Below are 12,651 nucleotides of genomic sequence, written 5' to 3' on the forward strand. Positions count from 1 at the left end.
AACGTGTGCTGATTTGGCTTTCAGACCTCAAATTGCCAAAGTTATCGTCACAGTGTGTGTTAGCTGTTTAGTTAAGATGTAAAAGGCACTTTAGTTAATGTATAGGATTTGACGCTATCATAGTTAATATATAGGATTTGACACTGTCAGAAATTTCAGGCATTAGCACAGAGTCTTGAAACCTAATTCTCACATATTAAGAAGGCTGTATGTGCACGTGCTAGCTAAAATATACTAACTCTATGAATCCTGTAATATTAAAACTGCCCTTCGTCTTTCCCTGCCTATAAGATATATTTGTGACTTAGAATATCGGTTCCTTTCTGTGTTGTATTCCACTGAGTTTCATTCTCAGCTATGTCCCACTAAGACTATATTACTGCCGTCACATATTCCTAAACATCACTCAAGAGGTATTGCCGCAGTCTGGCTGGGCAAACTAACCGGGGGGTGATGAGCAACTTGTGAAGATTGATACAGTGGGAGCCGCTTTATTGCAGGACAGCAGAGGTATATATACATAACTAATTACACACAGCTTATCTTAATTAACATAAACTAAATACAGCAGTCAACCAATAAGGAATCCAATGATTACACACAGCTTAACTTAATTGACATAACCTAGACACAGTAGTCAGTCATTAAGGAATCTCTATCATCTTAATGGCTCGCTGGCGTTACTCAGAAACCACTCCTCCTAGCATACTGCCAGGCGCCATCTTGACTTGGTTGTGGTCCTCATCAAGGTATCATCTTTCTTTCATTTCTATACTTGCTAATTGGCCCCTTTCAATATCAAATGAATAGATTTGCTTGTATTCTCCTGTATCCTATGCCCTAAGTACAAAGCTAGGCTAATAACAAACATAACCTGCATGAGTATCCTGACTTCTTCTTAATAAAATATCATGCTTTTATAAGGTGAAACTATACCAAAAATTAGATTCTTCTTAAATTTGTAAGTGCCAGGTTCAAAAAATTTTAAATGCAATGTAGATTCATTTTTCAAATGGAATCATCTCTGTTTCAAATTAAATCATCCATTCTGTTCTTTCCTTTAAAGCAAATTAAAGATACATTGTTGTGTGTGTGTGTGTGTGTGTGTGTGTGGTGTGTGTGTTTAGACGCCTCTTCCAGGTTATAGCTTGAGATTGACAGAAATTCAGTTTCATCTACATTTTCATTTTTGTATGATTGTGCATCTTGCAGGTATAATTATAATAATGGTCTGGACACAATGCAAGATCTTGAATAATCAAAGGAAGATAATTATTTTCATTACACCCTACTTTTTATGTGAAGATTATTAAATAAAAGACTTGAAACTAAGTGCTTTTTGAGGAACCCCAGCTATCCCACTCCTTGGTATTTATAAAAAAAAAAAAAACCTAAACCCAGAATACTATAGTGATATAGGCTATAGGCATACCAATGTTTATAGCAGCTCAGATCACAATAGCCCAGTCATGGAACCAGCCCACGTGCCCATCAACAGATAAATGGATAAAGAAAATGTGGTATATATTCAAAATGCAGTTTTATTCAGCCATAAAGAATGAAATTGTGGCATTTTCTTGTAAATGGATGAAACTGGAGAATATCATGCTAAGTAAAATAAGGCAGACCCAAAAGGTAAGGGTCCAGATATTTTCTCTCCTGTGTAGAAGCTAGACCAAAATGAGGGGGGAAAGATGCTCAAGGAATCCCATTAAAATAGAAGGAAGATCAAAGGAGTCGAGGAAGTGGGTTAAGGGGGAGGAAGAAACAGTGGGAAAAGAGAGACTCTGCAGAACAAAACTGGCCAAATTGTACTCTGTACATATATTAATATAACAGTAAATTCCACCTTTATGTATATCTGTAAATCACCAATTAAAAATAAATAAATACATAATAAATAAATGGGAGAACAGCAGAGTAGAGGATGAGGAATAGGAAGTTGGAAAAGGGGAGGGAAAAAAGGAGGCACTGGGAACTGAAATGCAGCAACATTTCATGCATATATTATTATATCAAAATGAACCCACTATTATGTGTAGCTATAATGTACAACTAAAAATGTTTTTTAAAGAGACAGGAACACATCCCAATTCATACCACTATGCCAAGCAGAAGTGTCATAAGAAAATTATAAAACAATATCCCTCTTGATTGTGGATAAAAAAAATCTTCAGAAAACTGGCTCTAACAACATATAAATCAATTAGACCTCAATATATCATGCTAGTAAAATAAGGAAAAATATTTCAAAAATTTGATTGAACAGAATACCCAATTTCCCTAACCATTTTAGTCAAAAGAGTAATGCATAGCTATAGTGAGATTCCAATCACCATTTAAACTAGTCAACCAGATAATCATGAGTAAGGCATTTAATTTTTGCCAGTGATACCAGTAACAATGGTACACAAAGCAAGAGACTAAAGGATAGGAAAGGGGTTTATCCATCATTGTAGCCAAGGCATTTTAATTTGCACAATATGCAGTTACTCACTGATTTCAAGGATCTTTATGAAAGTCAGCAAGACAAAAAGGGAAGGGAATTATCTGAGTTCATGGAGTTTGTATTATTTGTCAAACTCACTCAGATAACTTGCTGCCTCAGCACTTACTTTGTTACCATGGCACTTAAATTGTCCAAAAATATAATTTCAGATGATAAGTTACATGTATAAAAACAATTATATACAGTAATTATATCTAGGAAAATATACAGCAAGTCTATTTTATCAAATAAATAACAATTTACAGTGAAATAGTGACTTATTTAAAACACACAGATCCCAAGTGTGCAGTTTGATTTTAACAAATGTGCACACATTTGTTTACGACCATATAAACAACCCCCAGTGAAGATTTTGAAAGTTTCCATATGCTCACAAAGTTCCCCTCTTCCTTCTAGTCAATGCCCCACCTTATTCTTGTTCTTGAAAATCATATGGGAATTATACAGCTTGACTCTTATGTGTGCCTTCTTTTGCTCAACATAAATCTTTAGAGATTCAGCCATGTTATTCTTGGTACCAGTAGAGTGAATGAGTGAGTGCATGTGTGTGTGTAAAATAATATTTTTTTCAATAAAAAGAAAGACTCAAGCCAGATGTGGTGGTGCACACCTGTAATCTCAGCAACTTGGGAGACTGAGGCAGAAGAATAGCAAGTTCAAGGTCAGCCTCAGAAGATTAGCAAGGCACTAAGTAACTTGGTGAAACCCTGTCTCAAAATAAATAAAAAGGGCTGAGGATGTGGCTTAATGGTAAAATACCCCTGGATACTAAAACAAAAGAAACAAAAAACCAGGGGCCCAGCTTTACCATCTGAATGAAAAGAAAATTCTGAACCTACGGGAAATTCTATTTCTATAGAGCATGATCTCTACAGCAGGTTCACCATGATAAGACTGCAGAATTACTTTTCTTTTTAAAAATAATGAGAACTGTTGGCAACTAAATCATTCTATGGAGACTCGTATAGACTCAAAATCTAAGGGAAAATATCAGTATATCACTCCATTTCCATACGTACTAAACTGTTATGAAAAGTAATAAAAACTTCTGTCACCCTTCCCTTGAAATGTAAAATGTTTGTGTCTCAACTTAATACACACTTTCTTAAATGTGAATGTGTTACAACACTGTTGTGTGCTTTCCTTGACCAGGGCGATGTATTGCCAGCAAGTTAGAATGCAATGGAGAAAATGACTGTGGAGATAATTCAGATGAAAGGGACTGTGGAATAACAAAGGCGGTATGCCCACGGAAGTATAATCCCATCCCCAGTGTAGAGTTGATGGGCGCTGGGTATGTAACATTTTTTTATCATTTGGGGGAAAGGTATCTCAGAACAAGTGAGCTACAGGCAGCAGTGCAACAGTGAGCCACATCATTAGCCATCTTCCTCATTAACTTCTTACAACTTCCACCAGCCCCGTTTGATACTGTGTTATCTATCATGTTCAGGCAGCATGTGGTCCCAATCCTTACTGCTAGGGTATAAAATAATTTGGAAATGTTATGGGTTCTTTTTCTTGTTCTAATTCACACACATGTCTCTGAAAGCCCTGTTATGGATCAGGTAGATTAGCTGGAGACAAGCCAGTCTAGGAGTCACCAGCATGGAATCTTCAGACTAGGTCTTGAATAGATAAGTAACCACTTAAAAATACTAGGAGTAAATTGAGAAGGAGGGTATCAGAAAAGTCTGAATGAAAAGAAAATTCTGAACCTATTGGAAATTCTATTTCTATGGAACATGATCTCTACAGCAGGTTCACCATGATGAGATTGCAGAATTATGAGTGAGTATGTTGAGGTCACTCACTCATAATTAGGAGAGAAGTATAGTCAGTCCTTTGGTATAAGAAGCAAGCCCAAGAGTCAATAATAGGAGACAAAGGCAGAAAGAAAGGAGTTGGGGAAACAGAAAATATGAAAGAAAAAAAAGTAAAAGTAAAATTTTTATGAATATGACTAGGGATGCGTAGATAGGCCAATATAGTCTAAAGACAGAAGTTGAGACCATATGGTAATGTTTCAAATCTACCAAGTAGTAAATGGTGAAAACAGGATTCAAATCCAGACTTCAAAATTCAGGTTATTATTTCTTTCATTTCATGCTGATTCAGGAAAAAATCTGCTTAAAGACAGAAAAATACTGGGAAAATCCTCAAGAGACCACACAGCCCTGTGTTTGAATAGAGCCCAGAAATTCTAATTTTCCTGTTTCAGGAATATTCAGTCATGAAGGGCATTGGGAGTTTAGCAAGAATTTCCAAATTCATGAGGCTGAGCCAGTACTTTGGGATAGTTTAGGAGATAAAAGAGAAATCAGGGGAAACAGAAGAGTTGAGCCTTCGTTTGAATCATTAAAAAAAAAAAAAAATCAGTAAGGCCAGTCTCCAGTGCCCTCCATTCCCCCTTTCCATTTGGGCTGAGGGCGGGCAGGCTGCTATCAGCATCTATTGCTTCATACTGGACTTTAAAAACTTAAGTCTTCACTTATGTTGCCAGAGTTGCATAATATGAAATCTTGAGACCTGAAGAACAAACAGCCACAATTGTAAATACAACCTCATTTGATTTAGAATAAAAGCCGGAAGCTATTGACCAAACTCAGAGGCACCAGTAAAGGAAAGATATTAGTATGGAAGTAAGAGGAGCTGGGTTGTAGGCCTGGTGCTCCAGTAACTCACTACATTACAGCCAAGTTACTTAACATCTCTGGGCCTCAGTTTTCTCATCTGTATTTTGGAAGGTTACAAACTGATTTGAGTTTCTATTCTAAGAGTTTCTAATTACTGCTGAATTCACTGAGAGCACTTCAACATACCTTTTTTTTTTTTTAATCAATGTGTAGAAATGATTTCCTTCTTTTCCTTTCTCTGGAAGAAATCCTCAGCCAAAAACTCCTACTAATAATCACATTTTCTAATATTCTTACTGGTGAAAGGAGACATTACAAACTTACCTCTTGTTCTGTGGGTCTAGACTCTGCAGTTACAGATGGGAAGGACCACATGCTATGTGTACTTTGGCAGGAGGACTGTGTGGCCTTCTGCCAACCTGAGAAGTTGTCCCAAGGATTCTCAGAAATGAGCAAAAACTGCTGGCTCAGGGACAGCCAGTCCTCTCCTTGCTCTGTAGGGACTGAGAATTAAGAGTTGCTTAACTGTAATTTCTTTCTCATCTGCTGGCCTTAGAATCTTTGCCTCCTCTCCTGCCCTGCCCCCGCACATTTCCTAAGGTGGCTGTTCCTTTTATACAATGACATCACTCCAAGAAAAATTTTAACAAAATATACCAAAATCCCTACATTGCCAACATTAGTCACCAGGTCCTACATCTGAATTAAGAATCTGGCAATAATAGTATGCTGTTTGTTTTTTTATCAGGCTCATTCAAGGTGCAAATATAAATGTACACATATTCGTGTGTATGTGTATGTGTAAATATACATGTTTATATATGTATAATTTTTAGTTTATATATTTTTAATTAGTAGTAGAACCCTTGCCTAACATTTGTAAGGCCCTGTATTCAATCCCCAGCTCAGACAAAAATAAAAACTAAAAAAGTTACAAAGTAAACAGGCAAAGAAAATTAAATAAAAGCACTTGAGAAAGAAAAGGTATTACATATCACTATGTATTTGAAACATGAAAATATTTAAAGTCAACAGAAACATCTCAGAGGGGAGGGCAAGAGTGAAGCTAAAAACTGTTCCATAGTTAGCTCCCCAAAGATTCCGTAGGCAGGCCCTGATGGAGCCTCCTTCATCAGAATCCTATCTCCAGACTCTCTGCAGGTGGCTGCTAGCTTCATAGATTCCCCCCAACCTGGGAGCCACTTTCCTCAAATAACAAACAGAAGTGCATAGTATGAGGTCTTATAAGACCAAGAGTTCTTTTTTCCACATCAATTCCTCTTAACTTAGAAAATGCAAAAAATGAGTCTCAAGCACACTTGTGTCTGTCATGTGAATTTAAGCAGTTTGGAAAGTTCTTCCCAGATCAACTTCTCATACTTTCTCCTTCAAACACCCAGTGATAGAAATTCAAATATGAATGGAAGCACATCTCATGTTGTGCTTGCAGTTCCTGAATTGTGAGGTGCATCTTGAAGAACACAAAAGAATCGTTCCTTTTTTTAAAAAAAAAATTAATTTATAATGCACATATTATACAATTCAGCCACTTAAAGTATAAAATTCAATAGTGCTTAGTGTAATCAAAGACATATGTAACTATCACAATATTATTTTAGAATATTTTCATACCTGTATTCGTCCACACACGTGCCCCTAAAAAAAACCCTCTGCACCTGTTTTCCAAAATGGTTGCATCATTTTACATTCACACTAGTTATGCTTGATTGAAATCTATTTCTCCAAATCTCCACCACAGTTTGTTTTCATCCATCTTTTTGATTACAGCCATGTAATCAAAATGCTGTGAAATGCTACCTCACATTGTGGTTTTGATTTGTATTTCTTGAATAACTAATAACATTGAGCATCTTTTCATGTACTCTTTGGCAATTTACATGTCTTCTTTAAAGAAATATTCAGTTTTCTGATCCCTTACCCAATTTTTAACTGAATAATTTGATTTTTTATTATTGGTTTCTAAGAGATTTTATCTATTTTGAATACAAGATACTCAGCAGACATATGATTTACAAATACTTTCTCCCACTGTGAGTTGTCTTTTCACTTTCTTAAAGGTGTCTTTGGAGCACAAAAACGTTCAATTCTGATAAAGTTCAATATATTAATTTCTTCTTTTGTAGTATGTGCATTTGGTGTCATATCTGAGAAGGCCTTCTTCAATCTAAATTCACAAAGATTTAATCCTATGTTTACTTCTAAGAATTCTGTAGCTTTAACTCTAAAATTTAAGTTTCTGGTCTAGTTTGAATGAATTTTCCATATCATATGAGAAAGGGTTCCAACTTCATTTATGACTTGATATGACTTTCAAGCTGTCCCACCACTCTTTGTTAAAAATCAGTTTCACCTCATCAAGTTTTCTTGGCACTCTTGTTGAAAATCAACTGACTAAACATGTGGATTTATTTCTGGACTCTTAATTCTTCCCCATTGATTAATATGTCTGTCTTGACGCTAGTACCACACTCTCATGATTACTCTGGCTTTAAAGCAATCTTTCTACCAGGAAATGTGTTTCCTCAAAATTTGTCCTTCTTTCTCAAGATTGTTTTGGCTTTCCTGGATCTCCTATATTTTCAGTTGAATTTTAAGATTAGCTTATCAATTTTTAGAAAATAAAGGCAATTTGGATTTTGATAGGTAATATTTTGAATCTGTAAGTCAATATGGGAAGAACCTCCATTTTAACTAAAGTCTTTTATCCCATGAATATGCAATGTCTTTCTATTTATTGGAATCCTATTTAGTATCTTTCAACAGTTTTTCATACTTTTAAGTATATAGATTTTAGGTTACATTTTAAAAATACATCCCTAGGATTTTATTTCTTTTAGATACTATTATAAATAGATTTTTTTTCTTAATTTTATTATTGGCATGTTCATCACTATTATATAGAAATATATTTGATTTTTTTAATATTCAATATTTTGAATAGTAATTCTGCTTATTTATGATGTTTATTGTGGAATTTCAGTACACACATACACTGTGTATTAATCAGATCTGGGTAATTGGCCTGTCTATCATCTCAGACATATAACATTTTTTTAGGCTAGGAACACTCAAAATCTTCTCTACTATTTTGAAATATTCAATTAGTTGTTGCGAACCATAGTTACCATATTGTGTTATAGAACATTAAAAGCTATTTCTTCTATACCACCATACTCCTGGACTCATTAACCATCCTTTCTCCATCCCTCTGTCCTCCTAGGCTCTGGTGACAGCTATTCTAGTTTCTCCTTCTTTGACATCAACTTTAGCAATCCCCATACAAATTAGAACACGTGGCATTTGCCTTTCTGTGCCTGCTTATTTTGCTTAACATAATAGCCTCCAGTTCCACCCATGTTTCTGCAAATGACAGAATTTTACTCTTGTGGCTGAATAATATTCCCTTGTGCAAATGTACCATATTTTCTTTGTTCATTCATCGGTCAGTAGACACATGAGTTGATTCTATATATTTGCTATTATGAATGGGACTCCAATAAACATGTGACTGCAGTATTTCTTTGACACACTATTTCAATTCCTTTAAATATATGCTCCACAATGGGATTGATTTATGATGTGATAGTTCTATTTCTAGTTTTTTCAGGAACCTCCATATTGTTTTTCATAGTGGTTGTGCTAATGTACATTCCCATGAACAACATATATGAGTTCTCCTTTCTCTATAGCCTTGCCAGCATTTGTTATTTTTGTCTTTTTTTATAATCGCCATTAGAACTAGATTAAAATGACATCTCATTGTAGTTTTTATTTTAAGAACTTTAAATTCTTTGTGTGTGTGTGTGTGTGTGTGTTTACATCAATGTGATTATATTAGTTGAGAATTCACAAGCACTTTTATCAGCCAATTAATTATTTATTTATTTATTTTTATATTTATTTTTTTTAGTTTTTGGGTGGATACAATATCTTTATTTGTTTTATGTGGTGCTGAGGATCGAACCCAATGCTTCATGAATGCCAGGCAAGCGCTCTACCACTGAGCCACAACCCCAGCCCCAATAATTTATTTTTAACATTATTTTACAACTTCAAAAATTATCCCTGAATTTCTTGGGTAGAATAGTGCTATTAGTTGGTTAGAATAAGTGTCTAAATAATTGATTGAATTTTTTACTTTGAATCCAAATGTGTAATAGAAGATCACAAAAGTCTCACCTAGTGACCTAACTTCTTGATGTCTTCCCAACCAGGTGAGTCTGTCTTTTCTCACCTCTGTAAGGTAGTTATGGAAGATAATATTGCAGCCTCTGAGAGGGGTGAAATCTGTTAGTTTCATTTTGCCTTTTGAGTTACTACTATAGATGTACAAAATAAATAGACATGTAGGTGGTAGATGACCTTCTTGAGTCCTCTCAAGTACCCCACCACCACCAGAACAGACAGGTGTACCTATGGATCAGGAAGGAGGGAGGCCAGGAGGAATATTCCTCTGCTACATGGAATTTCCCAAAGGTATTCTCTAACTATGTTATATGCTCTGTGGAATACAAGGTTATCTCATCAAATGTATTTGAAAACAGAAAATTCATATTTTTAAAGGCTTTGGCATGACAGAAGATATATTTATCACTACATAATACAACATTACTAAACTTTTTGACAAAAACTATTTATTTACAGAATGCATATTACAATCTCTATGAAAATTAGTAGCATCTTGAAGAAGTTTTTCATCTACCAAAAAGAACTTCTTAAATGTGTGATTGAGTTAAACTTCTTAAATTTGTGCTGAGTTAATTAACCTCTTTGTGCCTCAATTCTTCATCTGTAAAATGATTGTAATAATCGTATATGTATATGTATATCATATGGTTATAATACATATTAAATGAGTTAATATTTGCAAAGCAATTACTATAAGCATTTGTTAAATAAATCTTAAATATTATAATGAGCAATTGATAATAATAATAATTTATTCTAATTTCATTACCATGTTGATATTACTATCTCATTACTACCTCTCTATAAGAATTCCTTTATTGTAGTGTACTTAAGGGAGTGGCCCCAAGTGATACTCATTATTTTATAGTCTAATTACAAAGTTTGCACTGGCTTTTTAAGGCATAAAAAAATTATGAATTCAGTTTTTATTTTATATTGAAAATCTAGAAAAAAGAGAATTTTATTTAGTCATGGGACAGAGTTTGGGCTTTTATCCCTCGTTGGATGCTTCACCATGGATTAGAAAAAAATGGGTTTTTCTTCCAGTCATTTGTCATGAGTCAAAATTGTTCAGGAAAAGAAATTTCTTTCATATATCCAAGGTAAATTTTAAAGATTGGTTTACATCTATTGAATTTTTGAAAATTACTTTGTTTCTAGGTTTCATTTTCTGGCAGGAGAGCCCAGAGGAGAAGTCCTCGATAACTCTTTCACTGGAGGAATATGTAAGACTGTCAAAAGCAGTAGAGCAAGTAATCCATACCGTGTTCCGGCCAATCTGGAAAGTGTCAACTTTAAGGTATGCTAGTCTATCATGGTGGCAGCTCCACCACCATGATTATAAACTAAAATTATAATGAAAAATTAGTGAGAAATGAACAGAATAGAAAGGTAGTGAACAATTTTAAATTGCCTATTATGTGTGTGTATTTAATTGTTCCATAACCCAATGAGGTTAGTGTTATGGTAAACTTACAGATGAAAATAACCTAAGACATCTAAATTTAAAAGAACTATAGAAAGAAGTGGATTAGAGGGCCAAGTCCATGTTTCCCTGATTAAAATTCATCTTTTCTCCAATAAACATAGACCTCTAGCATATCTCACATAGATAAAAGGCTCAATTTATTCCGAATTTTCTCATATCATAGCTAGTTTTCTTCTATAACAATGACATTTAGACATAAGAAAGTGTTGGGAACCCAAGAAAAATCAGGAGTAATCCAAGTATGATAAACTAATTCTGCTTACCTTCCTTTCTATTGTATTAGTTGGTTTGGTTGTTTTTGCTTGTTTTTCAAAGTAGCAATGAGCTACTGCCTGTTGCAACTGCCTGTTCTCAGAATCTACCCCAGTGCTTCACATGTAAATGCTCCATACTTTTTATGCTAAGGTGAGCAAACTACTTAACTTGTGTTAAGTGAGACAGAAAATACATGATTTTAATTGTGAAATCCATGCATATAAATGTGACATAGTGGAGAAAGTTTCAAAAGATCCAACTATAGTTTTTGACAGTATGCGTTCACCAAGCAGTCATTCAACCCTTCCTTTAAAGAGACCTTCTTATACATGTAAATATAGGCATTTTTAAATTTGATACACTCAATTTAAAATCATCTAATATACATAAATGAATTTTGGGAAGGTGTGGGGCTCTACTGTCATATTTAAATACATCTGGGAAGACGAATGATACTACTATTAAGATGCATTATATTCAACAGGATTTGCAGACAGAGATAAAAAGTAAACATTTATATATAATGTTACTCTACTGGAAGAATCTTTCTAGTTCCTAAACAACCAGCTCATAAGCTCACTTTCAAAATACAACATTTTTTTTAATGCACCTACCTGCTATTTCTTGCACCTCCTTTCAAAAGTGGCCCTGGATTTCTCTATTCCCTTTACAAAGTAGCATACCCATCATCTACACTGTCTGTTCCTTCTTCTCTTCCCCACATCTGTTTGATCAATAACTTCTGTTAATTTTCCTCCTCAATATCTTTGCAACACAATCTTTGTAAAAGATGGGCACTCTGAATATTTTACTCATTTACTTCATATTTATTAAGAACTCATAATATTATAATATACAAATTCTTGCCTTTAGAATAAAATCCAAATACTTTTGGAGGGCATACAAAATTTGGCTCCAATGTCCCAGTCTAATTTTTCACTACTGCTCATGTGTAGACCCTCCTGCCCCACCATAATACATACAGTCAGATTTTCTCTGAGCTTTTGTTCAAGATGCCCAGTGCTCCCTGTTGACACACTAACATCTTTTTCTTTGGTGTGTCATATATTTTCTTCTTGAGAGCAATTTGTAAAACCAAAAATTTGTAATCTGAGTTTTTTAAAGAGATATTAAGAAAATGTAAGCAATGACATATTTAAATAAAATAATTTCATTTCTATGTTATTAACTAAGAGCTTTACTTTGTGAACACTTTAAATGTGAATTAGCATACACTACAATATCTGAAAGTCACACTGAACTCTTGACTATATTTTACTGGTAACTATACTCTTTTGCAGCTGTGTTATTTTGTCTTAACTAATTTTGCAAGTTATTTAATGGTGACAAGTGGTTTATCTCTCAGTGCCTCTTACTTAATATTAAGTATTTCAAAACAAGATTTTTCCATTGCAAATCAGACAAGTATATTTAACATTAAGAAGTACTCTTCAATTTTGAAATTTTAGAAATTCATCTATTATCTCTTCATACCTGCATAATCATAATAGTTTTACTTCTTCTTGAGAAATTCACTTTTCTACCCTTAGCTC

The 12,651-nt window shown here is 34.2% G+C and overlaps 1 protein-coding gene across 4 annotated transcripts in view; it reads left to right on the top strand.

Annotated features, from left to right (window-relative positions):
* C6 (complement C6) overlaps positions 1-12,651 on the top strand; it is a 79,297-nt gene that overhangs the window by 22,354 nt on the left and 44,292 nt on the right. For all 4 annotated transcript variants that reach the window (XM_015490475.2, XM_048814026.1, XM_048814027.1 and 1 more), the window contains 2 exons: positions 3,662-3,803; positions 10,516-10,654. In XM_015490475.2, the coding sequence (XP_015345961.1) occupies positions 3,662-3,803; positions 10,516-10,654 (281 nt within the window). The remainder of the gene's footprint in view (positions 1-3,661; positions 3,804-10,515; positions 10,655-12,651) is intronic.

Source organism: Marmota marmota, unplaced genomic scaffold (genome assembly GCF_001458135.2).
Source record: "Marmota marmota marmota unplaced genomic scaffold, marMar, whole genome shotgun sequence".
Lineage (NCBI taxonomy): Eukaryota > Metazoa > Chordata > Mammalia > Rodentia > Sciuridae > Marmota > Marmota marmota.